We start from the raw sequence: 15,930 nt of genomic DNA, 5'->3' as shown, positions 1-15,930 counted from the left end.
AAAGGTTAAACAGCAGATTAAATGCCTAGAGCCCAAATCTTTAATGCTTCGATAAACTCAGCTAAACTGAAGCTAGATGATCTAACTTCCGCATGAAGAAACCCTGCTGAAATGTGACAAAAATATGGATATTGCTCTACAGAATAGTCTAAAAAAGATTCCATCATGAATAGGTTAAGGAAAAGGAATTGTAGAGAACGGCACAGAATGAAAGGGAAAGGGAATTTAGTCAGTGAATTCCACATCTAACTAATGATCTTACTTGATAAATGGCTTATTATCTTCATAGCTAGAAAGCATTATAAGCAGAAAAGAGAAACAAAATTATTAGACAGAATTGAAACAGAAATTAATAAGAGCATTTTTAATTGTCTATAAAAATTAGTCAAAATTAGGAAATTCAAAATGCAGAGGCAAGCAATTTAAAATTATAAAGGCATATAATAGTTAAAAATTCTTTAGCAAATCAGGTATCTCAAGACCAGTTAATTAAAATTAAGGGAAATCCACAATATTGACCGAGTTTGTAAAGTTAAAAATCATGCTAGAAATTTGTTAATGTAGGGTTCTATCTTACCCAGGTAAGTCCGTATTATAGTAGCCATCACAAACACGGTAATTACTGGTGTGGATGAGAAGACAGAAAGAGGAAAAGGAAGAAAAGAGAGAGATGCTAAAGATTAGCTCTCTCTCTCTCATCATGCAACATGCAATGAAGCTGATACTGACCTATCTAGAACATCTGGTTCACAATGTTAGCCTTACTGAAAATCTCCCTTTCCCATTTTCAACATTCAAAGCAAACCTGTAAGACCCTTTCACATCCAACCCTCAGTGTTAGAAAGTTGCACCATCCCTTCAGTGTTGATCCCAAAAACCTTTAGTACAACATAAAGCTATACAGAATACAGTAAAAGACTATCTAAAGAAGCAAGAGCTGCCAAAGCCTTGTTAATTATATAACACTTACATTACTCTGCAAAAGGGATACTGGGATACTGCAGTACAGCACCATGATAAAGTAAACATTTGTTAAATTAGCATGAAAACAGCAGATAATCTTCAAGTTAACAATAATAATAGAGTCAATTCTCTTGGGAGAACGGGATTACGAGTAGAAACTGCTCAGAATCCCTAAATCAAAAAGTCATTTAACAAAACAAACTTAATATAATCATATCAGCCATGCAAACAGGAACATCATTTTTGAACTGCATTTTAAATGCAAATGAAATTACTACAGTGCTGTGGCATTTCCGTGAAACAGTTTCTTGGCACTAGTTCCAGGCTGAAATTATCTAATTTTGACCGGCGTTTGTGACATTACAGCAACAATGTGACGAAAGCAGGATTGGCTCTGTTTGCTTCTAATTGACATCTGCAGTTGCTGGGAGACAATGGCATGTGCTCCTAATGGAGAGTAGCTTTCAATCAGTTCAGCAATCAGAAAATAATCATAGTTCTCATACTTGAACACAAAGCACTTACTTAATGTTTTCCAACCTGCTAGAGTCTGGCTTCAAAGTGTTTGAGTGCTTCACCATTTTGCACAATGTGATCACCAGGAAGATAAGATTCAGCTGTCAAAACAGATAAGAATGAAATTAAACTACTTCAAGTAATAGGCTGAATAATGATGATGTTACAGACTAAACAAAAACCCCGTAGTTTATTTTCAAATATGTAGTGAAACTGGGTAACTGTAAAAGGCTGTAAAAGGTGATTGCAAATACGGATGAGGGGAAAAAAAAGTTAGAAGTCCTTGTTTCACTTAATTTTCCAAATTTACCACATCATCATGAACCACCGTATTTAGCTCATGCCCAGCACTTGTCATTGTCAAGTCTATCTCTGTCTTCCAGCATGTTGTGCTGGGCCCCTGTTGCCCTTTGCCTGTCACCTCTGGCCCTGTTCCCCATCTCACTGCCTCCCTCCCTCCGAGGACTATGGTTACCCCTTTAGTGTACTATACTAGTTGTCTTTTTATCACCCCATCCTGCTTCTGGAATGTTTTTCGCTTTTGCTGGTTTTTCCCTTTCTTTTTTTTTTTTATTCCTTTTGTTCTCACAATCCCACTGGGGTCTTGAAAACAGCTTAAATGTAACTGAAGAAAAAGAAAAAGAGAAAAAGAAGAAGAAACACAAAGATGTAGCAAATCCATCAAACTTAACAGTGCCACAGACATATGCTGGTGGTGCACCCTCCTACTGCCCTCTTTCCCTTTGTAGTTTGGATGCTGTCGAAGTGAGACTGCATGCCACCTGAAGACAAGGACTATGCTGTCTTATTCTTGTGGTGTCATTCATATAGATAACACTGGGGAAGATACTGAAGGTAATTTTTTATAGTTTTCCTACTGTGAAACAGAATCACAGATATCAAAGGTACTAGGTGCCTTTCTCCTATTGATTTCAAAGCATGGGAAGAGCGTAGGTAAGCCAGATACAAGGATGTCTGCAGAATATGGGTATACAGTTAATTTGAGTAATTAGTATGTGCTGTCCTACATCATGCAGACAATTCAAATAAAATCGTATGTTTGAAAACAGTAGGAGCTATGTCCTTTCAGGGAGAAGACATACATCCTTATCTACTAGTACAATGGTCCACAAGAAATGGCTGAACTGATAGCTAAGAGAAGATGGGAGAATACGCTTGGACATCCTTATAACACATATATTAGACAGATTATAACCCCATTCTTACAATCTGCTGTACATATCTGCAACTGGTTACTGATGGAGAATGATCAAGCCCAGTCTCTCATTCTGGGGAGCCTTTGGTTTGAGACAGCGTCAAAATCCTCACAATTTTTGTAACACTGGGGATACCAGTTCATACCAGATGTATTCCTACAGCTCTGCCACAATGGTCAAAAATGTCACTCAAATCCTAATAAAGAGCAGGTCTTAACAATCTCAAAGAGATGAGTATTTTCAAGGCTCTGATCAAAGTCTGTTAATAAGGACATGTATTATAGAAATAATTCCTACTGCTAAGGGCAATCAAGTTACCACTGCTGCTGCTGTTCCCAAATCAGGATGGACAGTATGAACTATAATCCAGTTTTCAACACCAGAACAGTGTTTGGCAGCTTTTGACCTCATCAGTCCTAATTCAAAGTAAAACATTTTTACAATTATATCTTGAGATTAATACAAAAAGTGTATGTGATACAAATAATAAAAATAAACTTTTATGACTTATTACTGTCTGTGTTTCAAGAACTGACAGAAAATACTTGACCTTTAAGTGGAGGTATGTACACGGTATAAGTTAAGCATGATTTCCATTGCTGCAAAATGTAATCAAAATGTCAGTATCTCATGACCTTGATGATTTTTTATGATTCTTATAGATAATGACTAACCAGCTGAGAAACACTTCATGATATCATTGTGATCATTTTGTTCCTCTTATCTAGGTTTCCACTGTACTGCATAAGTTCCCTGGGTGAGAAAACAAGTTGCTTCTCTCCCTGGCCTTTGCACCAGACAGAGGATGGGGCTCTGTGCAGGAGCTGACCCTCAGTTTCTTGCCTGCGCATGTAGACTTTCTTCTTATGTATTTGAAAAAGTTCCTTGCACATTTTGGTAGGTGACGTAGCATGAACTTCTCCAGCCTGCTTAAAAAAATGTAACTTTAATTTACTTTTTGTGAAAACAAACAGATTAAGAGCTAGGAGACATGCCCCATGCCAATCCTAACACGTAAATCAACTTTGACTGCAACCTATGCAACCGGGAGTGCAAAATCCAGTTCAGAATAGTATTTACAGCACAGCTGGAAGCTAATCCTTGCCTAAGTAGCTACCCTGGAGTATCCTGTATTGTACTAGCAACATCGTTCTTGGATCAAAAACTCATAGATATGGCTTAGCCCATAAATGACTGCCTTATGAAACAAGAGGTTTTTATCCTCTGATTCTTTGTATGACTGAAGTTCTGGTTTGACATATGAAAAGCAAAAGCTTGTATTTACATACTGAGGTTCCTTTGGTGTCACGCAAGCAGACACAGCCCTACCCCAGTGCCTGAGCCAAGCTCCAGCATAGTAAGCAGGTTTTATGCAGTTACTTAGTTCTGTCTGTATATACGTCCTTGCTGGACTAGGGAATAACTGTACGCAGCAGTTTCTTAATAGACACTTTAATTCTAATTCAGGTATAGACCCCCAAAAGCAGCCCACAGAAATAATAATGCTGTATCACAGTAGCTGAAAAAGTCATTCCAAGAAAAAAAAGCAAAAAAAAGCAAAAATTGTACTTTGAAGACAAAGTAACTATGACAACAGAGCATATGATACTTGTTTCTCCGTCACCACGAAATACTGCAGTTTTCAGTTTCAGCAGTCAGAAGACCATGGTTTGCCACTTGTTGAAACACGCTGGCATCTCTGTTACACATTGTATCATTATCAAAATCCTATTTTGCCCGCTTACAACTACTGTAACCAAAGCTTTCTATAGATTTGCTTTTGGCTCCCTTAATGCTTTTCATTTAGAAGTTGATTGTTTTGGAGGAATGCATGAGTTAAGACTTTTGGGCATCCTGCCATTTTATTACACAAGGCACTAAGCAGTGAGGGAACAGAACTTGTTGGAGAATAATTGCTTTTAGAAGGAATGGCTGAATTACTTCTCTCAGTGAGAAATATGTGGGGGGACAAGGAAACACACCTAGTGCTTTTGCATTTGTTTGTAACCAACTTTGTATAAAGAAAGCTTCTTCAGCCCTGAGCAACCTGGTCCGAGCTCAGAGCTGGGGCTGTTTTGAGCAGGAGGCTAGACACAGATCTCCTCAAGTCCCTTCCAACCTGAATTGTTTCATGACTGTGAGGACTGAACTGTTACTGATCTAAGCAAATGAATCTGTAGATGTTTTCCAAGCTTTACAGATGGTCTGAGTAGGACACCTTTCTTTCTTTAAGAAGAATGTTCACCGCAAACATGCAGTGCTCTGGGGTCACATAAAGGTCCACATGAATGGCAAGACGGGCTTTTGAAAGCAAACTTGTAAGAGAAAAAATGGACCTCTGACAATGACGACCTTCTCGTCACGTCATATAACATCAAGGGCTAGTGACTGGCTGGGGCTCATCCTGACAGGTGGGCTGCATCCATCCCAGATGAACCAAAATCTGCACCTGAACAGTACTGCTCTCCTTCAATGATAATAAAAAATAAAAATACATTGTGTAAACACACACACAGCCACAGCGTATACATCTCAAACAGTCGTGAAATTATACCCTTGCAAAAGTCAGCAAAATCTTTTCCATGCTGTAGTTCTGAAAATCATACCAACACTTTTTTGAAGGCTAAAAATAAGAATTTAAAAGTCTGGTCAGGCATCAGGTTCAGATTTGAAGATTCTGCCGTGATACTGAGAGTGACAAAACACACAGTTACAGTAGGTGGAGCTATAATGTGAGATCTCTTAAAACATTAGCTGATAACAGTAAGGAAAAACTTGGATTGATAGTATTTCATTAATGTTTACACTAGGTTTTTGCTGTAATTTCTAAAATATATTATCCACTATAAGAGACAGGATACTGGATTACATACAGAACTAGCTTAATCTATGCTCTGATTTTAGAAACGTATGCAAAAGTAAAAAAAAAAAAAAAATTAGAGCACCTTTTAAAACACCAATGCCTACTTATCTCTTAATATAACAAGTGTAATTGGATAGAATGTAGTGAAAGAAAGACAATTAGAAATATATTAAAAAATAAAAAGTAACTACTTAAAAATATAAAATTTGAAGAATGTTTATGGCAATAATAAAATGCAGCACCCTGGAAGATCATGCTTATTTCATAGCCAACACACAGAGGGCCATTTCTGGTTTGGAAATCAGAAGGTACTGGACATGAAAAATGGCCTAAGTAGGAATTTTGTCTTTCTGGCACCTGAAACCTATGTAATTTTGAGAGGGGGTGTCTTCCAAGTCAAATTAACTTTTTAAAAAAGTGGATGTAATAACCTGCACAGACAACTAATGGATTGGAATTAGTTGCAGGTACAATGAATTAGTAGCCAAATAAAGCTAGATTTTGCAATCATTATGATAAATTTCCTCCTGTGAGCAAAAGATAAATACCATTTATCAAATGTCTACTATAGAAAGATATATGTGTGTTACTTATACACATAAACTTACAAATACAGTCCATTTTCACATGCAGAGCTAGATTATGTGTGCATCTGTAGGTACACATCTACTGACTTTGGTGAAGTAATGCCTCAACCTGCGTGAAAAAAGAAACTTTCTTTCCTATGTTAGTGAAACAGGACATCCTAGGAACTTTTGCTTAAACAACCTGATATGTCAGCTCCATCTGCAAGAAGCAAGCTCCAGTAGCTTTCGCTGAATTAAAGTCAAACCAACATCACCCATTCCTTGGATATGAATGAATATGGATCTACACAGAAGTAAAAATACTCAGGCTTTTCTGACCACAGATTACAGGAGTGCGCTGTTTGTTTTATAGCCATGAACCTGCTCAATTGAATCACGTCCGCCTCAGCTTAGCAGCTTAAAATTCATTCCACACAGCCTGCAGTGCTGACATGGATATGATAAGACAGAAGAACAGAAACACCACTCTGAAGTAACCTAGCTGAACTGCACATGTTCTGACCCTTTTTGAACTCCCCGGAGCTTTTGTTACCTGGCAAATGCAGCTCTAAAACTGCTCTTGTATCTCCAGATCTTTGCTCTTAGCCATGCAGAAGCCTATTTCTCTCTGGGACTGGCAGCGAGAGAGGTGCTCTCTGAAGAAGGCTTCTAAATGAGTGTGCACACTGAACTCTTACTGAACTGAATTAATTATTAAAGATGCAGATGGAGCTGTCCAAATGATAAGAACAGCTCCTGACGTATCATGATCCAAGCTTTCATTAAACCATTTCAGGCATACTAATGGTTTCCCACCGCTCATTACTTACATGCTCTTTTCTCATAGATATAATAACCCTGGTGCCCAAAGGCACGACAGGCTATGGAAATAGTGAAGTTGAAAGTTCCTCAGAAGATGTACTGAGGACCTTCATACTTTCCATCCTCATTTTGTGCACACCTGTATACAGATACAGGTGCAAAAGCTTATAAACTCACAGAAAAATTCATAAATTGAAGTAGTAAGCAATACTGTCAAAAAAGAGTTTAGGTGCATTGACACTACTATTAAAATGAGAATCGTAAAGGTGATTTGATTAACATGTTAAAAAGCTTACCAAGGTGAAATTCTCATGTGCTACTGACACTAAGCAAGCTACACTACAAATACGGCTCTTCGGTTACACTGCACATGACATATTATTTTTCAGCCATTACACTTCTCACACTTCTTCCTCCAGTCTCTCTTGCTTTCTCAGTTGGGACGATTAGAGGGCAAAGCAATTGCTAGAGAAGAATTACTCCCAGGAACTGTGCTGTGATTGCTACCTGCTGTTTCATATTTTTGAAGTTGGGAATACTGCTCCCAAAGGCCTTTTGCGTCTCAGCCTAAATGATTTGCTGGAGGATAATAATGTCATGGCCAGTAAATAATAGTGAACTATGTCTGTACATGGTCAATATGATTAAATGTCCTTCACCTCTATTCTCACTCTGACCTGGTTATGAGGAAGTGAAAAAGCCGTCAGCAATGCCCAAAGCTTCCCATGTGAAATGTTATTTTAAAGCAAGGGAAAGAAATAGAGGTGACTTAGCAAAATACTCCCAGTATCAATAAAGTAAAAAGCTAGACACAAAAAGCAAAATTATCACCACACAGTCAGACTTGAGGTAACTGAACTATTGGGGCATGAAACTTAGAACAATTTTCTAGTAATGATTCCAACAATTGCAAGAAACAACTTTGTGTTGAATAATATTGTCTATCATATTGAAAATACCAAGTATATCTTTCAATTGTGATTGTAGGTTTAATTAAAAAAGAATCTCTATCATCCTGAGACTTGATTTAATTTAAATGTATTTAGAATAAACTCTGTACAACTATTATGGTCTATACTTAAATCTTACAAACACTGTAATTTTTCTAATTCAACTCATACACACATGAGGTTTGACATTTACACCTATTTCTTTGAATATGTGCCAATGAACTCAAACAACTTCTATACTGCACAACTATCTTATCTTAAGCGACTGTTCAAGGATTGAAATAGTTTTTGATATAAACAGAGAGTAAAACCAACCTAAATATATATAAGCTTATTTCAATATTGAAGATACCAGAAAGGAATAAAGTACCTACAAAAGATTGGCCAGGTACATTTTTTATAGCAAGTTCCATGATCAAAGTATCAGTTTATTTTTACATGGAGAAGTAATGTAAACTATAAGCTACAAAAAGTGTTGAAATAGTACGTCTGGTGTATAGATCTATAAAAGTCAGAAATTTCAAAATTACGCCTGATGCATGTGCTTCAGGCTGAAAAAAATAATAATGACAAAATACAATTCCTGAATTTGGAAATTCAAGGGAATTGAACTTCTGTTAACATTTCACATTTCACAACTCTACTATAAAGGCAGGGGAACGGGTAACTATTTAGACTTTCAAAAGCATGAAAACAAATTAATTCATCCTTCCAAACTATCAGCAGTTATGAGAAATGCTCTCTACGTACATAGGCTATGACCCCAGCACCAGCCTTCTAGAATATTTCCCAAGCATAGCCAGGCTTTAAAGATACTGAACTAGCAGAGAAAACCAAGGTGAGCCAAAACGCACATCTTGCATTCACTTTCCTTCCAAATTCCTATGTTGTGCAGTGTTGGTATTATTAGTCTGAAATAACTGTGACATATTTTTCCCTGGGCTGACAGATGACTATGTGCTTTTTACCTGAAAGAGCTCAGAGAATGGATAATTGATGTATGAACACAACATTCAATCTTAAATGGACAATGGGGCACACAGCTGTGGGTGTACAGATGGGTGGGCATGCATACAATGTCTTTACTCAAATGACTGCAAGAATGTGTATATGCTTTCTACTGGTGACATAATATTCTATTATTTATACTAAAACAGATGAACTTGTATGTCTGACATACATTACATGTAGCATAAGTAAACACAGAAGTAGTCATGGAAAAATATGCATATGCAAATACATATACAAATACTGTGTATTGTATATAGTGTAATGAAATATAAGATTTATTTAATTATCCAATGCGTTAGAACACCCTTTTGAGATAATTATGTTGGATAATTAGCAGTTAAATTCTGGAACGTGTACAATAGTGACTCAATTGAAAGCAATAATAATGGTTCCTTTAAAAAAACCCCTGTGTTTAGTACTTCAATGATTTTTCATATGACTACACATGTCAATACAACCTTCAGAGTTCAAGCCATTAGGAAAAAATGGCTATGCTGAAGTGCCACCACAGCTTTGACAATTAATCATTTGGTCAGCACTCTTTAAAGATTTCTAAACATTTATATAACCATTGGTCACATTACAAATTGTTTATAAGCATTTTCATGAAATGTCTTGTGAATAAGGATGGTATTGACTGATGATATTCAATCTTTTTAACTTTGCTGTGAGGCAATCTAAAAGGAAAGGAAAAAGCAAAGTTCTTACCAGAATAATAAAGGTAACAGGTCCAATAAAACTCCAGATAAAATAGTTATCTACGTGGAGCCAGCAACTATCATGGAAAAAACAGAATGAAAAGTGAACAATTGCATTAGCACCTCAGTCAAATAAATGGAAAGTGCAAAAATACTTCTTAAGCTAACATTTTGCCAGTAAACAATGATAAACATTGCACAGTACCACTTAGTCCTAATTTTTACCACAATTTTTCCTAACCTGAAACTCTTCAGATGAGTCCTGTTTAATAACACTACTGAACTTGAAAATACATCATCAGGAATAGCTAACATAAGAAGAAACTAAACCAAAACGAGCTCTCTCTCAGTCAAAAGGTTTGGTCACAGGTGCTGTCATGGACGAATGAATCTAACATCAGTAAATATTTTTCACAGGTTTTCAATGTAATCTTCAAAATCTGCTTTTAACTTTATATTATATGCAAAGTGCTTACTCCTGAGGAATACGACAGAAAATGTTCAGATGCCATGTTTTGCTAAAAAAAAAAATGTATAAATAATATGCCCCAACTGGGAGTTGAACAGTAGAGAAAGAATACATATGATACCAGACTAAATGATGTGTAAACCTATTAGGGCCAACTTCACTTAGCAATTCGTTTTTCATGCAGCCCAGTTCCCTGCTGAATTGCTCTTATTTGTCTTTCATCAGTCGCAAAATCAAGCAGCTTTCTTGTAGTCAACAGTATCTTCCCATTCTGTAACTAATTTCATCAAAGGACACAGTAAACACTATTGGAAGGCAAATTCATGCCTCCAGCAACTCAGAAATGTTTTCTGTCTACCTTCTGTCACTTTCTATATATATCTGTATTTTTGTAAATAAAAGGCAGTGGCTAATTTTATTCCTGCTCTACTCGCCTGATAAAATATTATCGAAGTGAAACATACGGGTTGGAATATTGTACTGTCATAATTCAGGATAAGAGTTAGCTAGAGGGGCAGTTGAACAAAGAGATCTAATGAAGCATTAGCTTAAAACTGAGTGGTTAGTCCTGACAGATACTTTAAGTTGAGAATTTTTACTTAATATACATTTAAGGCCAAAAAGTTATTTACTTTTTCAATTTGTTTCAGGTCAATCTTTTGTGTTAAAAGAAAGACCATAATTTAGAATCGGCCTCTCTAGAGTACAAATCCTCTGAACCTAGACAATTACAAAAGACTTGATTGTAATTTGTGCACAGCATTGCCATTCTCTTACGAATAAAGCTTTCAGATAGTATTTTAGTCTGTCAGGGACCCTCTGACAGCTAATAGGCTTTAAAAAATTATTCACTTGAAAAACACTCAGGTCACTTGCAATTACTTACGCTTTCTCTGTTCCGTAGCTCTTGTAGTCAATAGCTGCTGAGACACCAACTACCGTAGCAGGGAAGAGGTAGCCAGCAACATAGTAGTACTTCTTCCTAGAATATTCACTTTCAAATACTTCTACTAACATTAGATAAAGCTGCACTCCTTCTAGACACATCCAGGCAAAGGCTGCCAGGAAGAAAAAGTGTAAGAGACCTGCGAATATCGGACATGCAATCTGCAAAGAAAAAGAAAGATGGAAATATAAACCACAAAATCTTCACATCATTACATCTCCAATTAAATAGTGTGTAATAGAACAGCGTATACTTCTATCAGAGATCTTTCACGAATTCAGGCATGTTTTCCCTACCCAAAAACATACACTGAACATTTGAAAATACTAATGTGTGCTCAGTAGCTACAGAAAATAAGTTAGATAAACTGTGTGAGTGAAGATAAGGAAATTGTGCTCTCACCCCCTGGTCTTCAACTGTAGGGTGGACTTTTCAGTTTTATAAGCAACTCTTTAATTTTGAAACTGATATGGTTTTAAGACTTACAGTTTAGATAATCTGAGATATGAACAGTTGGTTCTAGAAGCAAAATGAAATACTGCTTATTTAAAATTATGAAGCGGCCATCAAGCCATTTTTGTCTGCTGTAATTTGGAAGTTTCTACTGTCATAACAGAAATCAATCTGAATTCTCTCCCCTTTGGCTGAGTTCTGGATGAAACTATACTGAGTTATTAGATTTCAACCCAATGAATCGCTTCAGAATTAATTTCACCAGTACTGCCAAAAACCTGCATGAATGTGCCATGTAAAAAATGTGTAAATATATAGATAAGGCTCTGTACTAATATATATATATATATATATATATATAAAAAGTAGTCAATAGCTGTTGAGACATATGAATATATAGAGACAAGATATATCTATGTTCCTAGTATGTCAACATTTAATTTCATCTCCTCTTTCAAAAGTTTAACCACCTGCTTCGTTAATAGCTGATGTTTCTCAACCGAAAATGAAAAACATTGCAGTCAGTGGGAAATTAAGGCCACAGTGATATTTTTGATGGATGTAAATACTATTTACGAACATGTCTATCACATTAGCTTTTATTTCAGCCTTGCTGTGTCAGAATGCCGAAAGCTTGGCAGTGTTGTCATGTTTTAATTCAAATCCATTTCAAACAGTCATTTCAGAGAGCGAGATCAGTACACACAGAGAAAACTTACCTTGTACTCTGTCTTATCGATGCCTATTAGGAAAATGAACTCGGCAATGAATAGGTTGATACAAAGGTTCTTGTGAATAGTGTTACGATCACTTTGCAGGCCACGGAAAAAACAGAATGTGAAGATGCAGATGGCCAGGCAAACAAGAGAGATGACAATTCCCACCCAGGTGATGACAGTGAGGAGCAATTCGTGCACTCCATCTTTGTACTAGAAATAACCAAGAATGGAGAAAATTAATATGACTCTTTATGAGTATAAACAAAAACCTATTTTCACAGGTAGCATCCAGAAAAGTTACTTGTTCATTACATGAGATGGGCAAAATGTACTCAGTAATTTCTCAGTCCCAGGTCAGCCTCCCAGAAGAGCGAGATTAAGGTAACTAGAAGAGGAGCAGGTCTCAGAGAAAAATGTGACTATTTTAGCCAGACCAGATAGCATTTTTACTCCTCCTATGGCTTGCTGTAAACTTGTCAGACAAGAACAAGTAGAGAAACATAACATTTTGAAAGTGCCACTAGGCTCTGATGCAGAGAAAGAGAGCCTTCCCTGGGACCTCCTATAAGACTACATGTTCTTTCCTACAGACCTGCAAATCCACAGCAGAGAAGAAAGCAACGATTTACACACCAATTAAGACAAAATGCAGAATACGTTATGTGTGTAATTCCAGCTCTAATCTCATGTTTAGCTAAAGAAGGTTCCCTGCTTCAGTGGTGACGGTATCACTTTTGTCATCTCAGTTACCTTATCAGCGACCTTTCTGAATACAATGTCTTTATGAGAAGTCTCATATCCTTGCAAATATTGCATGCTCCGGGCCCCCCGACATCCAGTAAATGCTTTAACTAGACAACAATATTTCAGAGTATGAAGAGGCACTCAAACGACTAGTATGGAAGCTCCTTGACCCTCCTGCTCTAAGGAGAGCTGGCACTTGTGCTTCCAGGGAACAGCTTGCATAGCTGCCCCTACAGAAACTCTCCAGCTGTACTGAGGGGAAGTCTCTAAAATGGTTGTAAGGTTGGTCAGTAACTTTAAAATATGACTTGAAGAAAACTCTTCTCCTTCCTTGTTTTTCTTTCCTGTTATTTTGCTTGTAACTTTCTGGGTGAGGAAGAAAAGTGCTACAGAAAGCAAATTGCTTTGGAAAGAGTGGGTAGAAGCTATAAATACTTAAGAAACTTCAGCAATTTTGGATCTTGCTAAAAATTTAAAGCTAAATCTTTACAAGTTTGTTCCCTGCCAATGGCTAGAAACATCATTACCTACCACAATTTCCCGATGAGCCATAAGAATTGCAAAGTTGGTTAGGTGACTGCAAGCGCACGTGGTATGAGTTTTATTTGTGTCAACCAGTTTGCAGCCCTGAGTTGACCAGTATCCCATCATAGTCCTCTCTGAGTAGTTCCAGAAGGAACAATTTGCATTGAAATAATTGTCAGGCTGGGAGATAAAAGGATAACACAAAATGAGGATTTTACACACTAAGATGGCAACAACAATTGTTTAATATGTGTAAAGGGTAATTTAGATTAAACTTTGCATGTTTCGGACAATAAAGTTTTTCATCAGCAAAATTGTGGACTATGTTGTACAAGGAAGACATCTAGTTTAAAAGGGACTTTATAGTCCGAAACACTCTAAAGTGTAGTCTCAATTACTGTAGACCCAATTTTAAACAATTACAATTTCCATTTTACGATTTTATGCACTGATGGCACATTGTAGCCATTTTTGCTTTCTGCAAAATTAGGACTACGAATTTATTCTGAAGATATTTTTCCTGTAATTGAGAATTTGAAAATATGATCTTTTTCCTTTGATTCTCACCTTTGGTTGGGCCAAAGTCATGTGAACAGACATCAGGAAAAAGTTCATTGCTCATTGCCTATCTATTTTGATGAAAAACAATCAAAACAGATTTATAAAAACAGGGAAAATGAGAAGAAAATCCAACCATATCTTCTCTGTCATGGTAGTGATTATTTACTTTCCCCATGTGAGACATGACAACGTAAAGAACCAAACTAAGAAGCAAAGAAACACATCAAATAAATTACCGTGAAGAAGATATACACAAATTTGAAGTATAACAAAACAAGACACAATACTTCATTCTTCACAGAATAACTGCATTTAAACAATTTGTAGAGGCTTCCAGAACTTGGTCGAAAATTAAGGTAAGTACCATTAAAAGTACCATTAAAACTTGCCACATCAGACCATCAAGAATCTTAACAGTTCTTTTCTACCCTGCTACTAAGGTAAGAGTTAATTTTCAGTTAGAAACAAATTAGTCATTTACATTTTCATGTTGATTACTGAATTAGCTTTCATTAAGAATACACTTAAGTTCTAATAATCACTGAACCACGCTCATTTAATTTTATGTTCATAGACTTAACTAAGTTTGTGTCTCTGACCTAGTCCAACATTTAAAATTCAAATGGAAAAAAGGTTATTTTTCTGCATTGCTTTTCTCTCTTGCTGATTTTATGACCTTCCCATTAATTCATTAGCATAACTCACATCAATGTGTTCCAGTGTAAAATGCACAGGATCAGTCAGGTACACCCGGCTAGACTCCTTGTTGATAGAGGCTGCAATGACGTGGGAATTGACTGCAATCGTGCTATTCCGCCCAGCAAAGTCGCTGCCTAGCTTTATGGTTGCATTTTCAGTGCTGAGAAAACGCCCCAAACTTTTGTAAATGATGAAAACCAGTTTTGCTAATCCTAGAAAAGAAAAAAAAAAAACCCATCATCATGCCACAGAGGTCTACAGAAAGACAGCAACCTGTATTCTAATGAACTGACAATAAAGCATCAGTAAACAGAGAGGCATTTTCAGGCTATGGATTTGAAGAAAAACGCCTGCTACCCATGATCTTCAAGAAAAAGCCACAGAGCAGTTTTGTTGTGGTTCGTTTTGATATTTTAACTAGGGGAGGTAATGTAGGTTTTATAAAAGTTAATGGAGTTTCAGTGCTCTGTGCCCAAGACTCACCATTCCTGCTGTTCTGTTTCACGGTGCTTGCAGAAAGCTGAATCGAGTTGCCTCCTTTACTGCCCTGAGGAAATTTTAAGTCCTGCACCTGGCCCTCAGTAATGAGCACTGCAACATCCAAAACTAAGCAGACCAGAGGAAAAAAAAAACCAAACAGAAAAGTTGTAAAAAAGGAGAATGCAGAGAAAGTCTCTTGGCCAGACTGCAATGTGCCAGATGACAATTATTTCCCCCCAGTCTTTATTTAGTTTTCTCACACTGCTGTCCTCACTTGCCACTGTAAGACAGATCTGTACTGCACGTTTCAATCACACAGAGGTATTTTCTTTAACTAAACCTAGTGCACAGTACTAAAATGACAGCACTTTAATACTGATAACATGACATCAAACCTTGTTTTAATTTGTGCCCCCAAAATACCCACTTAAAAATACCACACACACATGTTGCAGAGAAATGTTAATTTTGAAGCTCCTAATGTCTATGCAGTAACCTCTGCTAACAAATTTAGAACTTTAAGTATTTAGATATAGAGTTTTTAAAACAGTCAGCAAATGAACGCTTAAGTATACTTATGCCATGTATTTAGCTAAATCAGTATTCATATCTAAAAAAAATTTCTAATTATTTTCCTAAATCTAATTCTGTATAAAGGTTTATAGGAAACCATTTTATTGGTTCTGCTAAAAAACTTTTAAATTGAAAACTTAGATGCCACTCAGCCT

At 36.6% G+C, this 15,930-nt stretch overlaps 1 protein-coding gene across 3 annotated transcripts in view; it reads right to left on the bottom strand.

The window, feature by feature from the left end:
• LPHN2 (latrophilin 2) overlaps positions 1–15,930 on the bottom strand; it is a 128,087-nt gene that overhangs the window by 13,240 nt on the left and 98,917 nt on the right. For all 3 annotated transcript variants that reach the window (XM_010582561.1, XM_010582560.1, XM_010582562.1), the window contains 7 exons: positions 15,206–15,328; positions 14,729–14,934; positions 13,469–13,642; positions 12,194–12,403; positions 10,962–11,182; positions 9,617–9,683; positions 1,489–1,580 (listed from right to left, as the gene is read on the bottom strand). In XM_010582561.1, the coding sequence (XP_010580863.1) occupies positions 1,489–1,580; positions 9,617–9,683; positions 10,962–11,182; positions 12,194–12,403; positions 13,469–13,642; positions 14,729–14,934; positions 15,206–15,328 (1,093 nt within the window). The remainder of the gene's footprint in view (positions 1–1,488; positions 1,581–9,616; positions 9,684–10,961; positions 11,183–12,193; positions 12,404–13,468; positions 13,643–14,728; positions 14,935–15,205; positions 15,329–15,930) is intronic.

Source organism: Haliaeetus leucocephalus, unplaced genomic scaffold (assembly GCF_000737465.1).
Source record: "Haliaeetus leucocephalus isolate CR32 unplaced genomic scaffold, Haliaeetus_leucocephalus-4.0 Scaffold848, whole genome shotgun sequence".
Taxonomy (NCBI): Eukaryota; Metazoa; Chordata; class Aves; order Accipitriformes; family Accipitridae; genus Haliaeetus; species Haliaeetus leucocephalus.
Note: the sequence above shows the minus strand (reverse complement) of the source record. Positions and strands in the feature narration are given on the sequence as shown.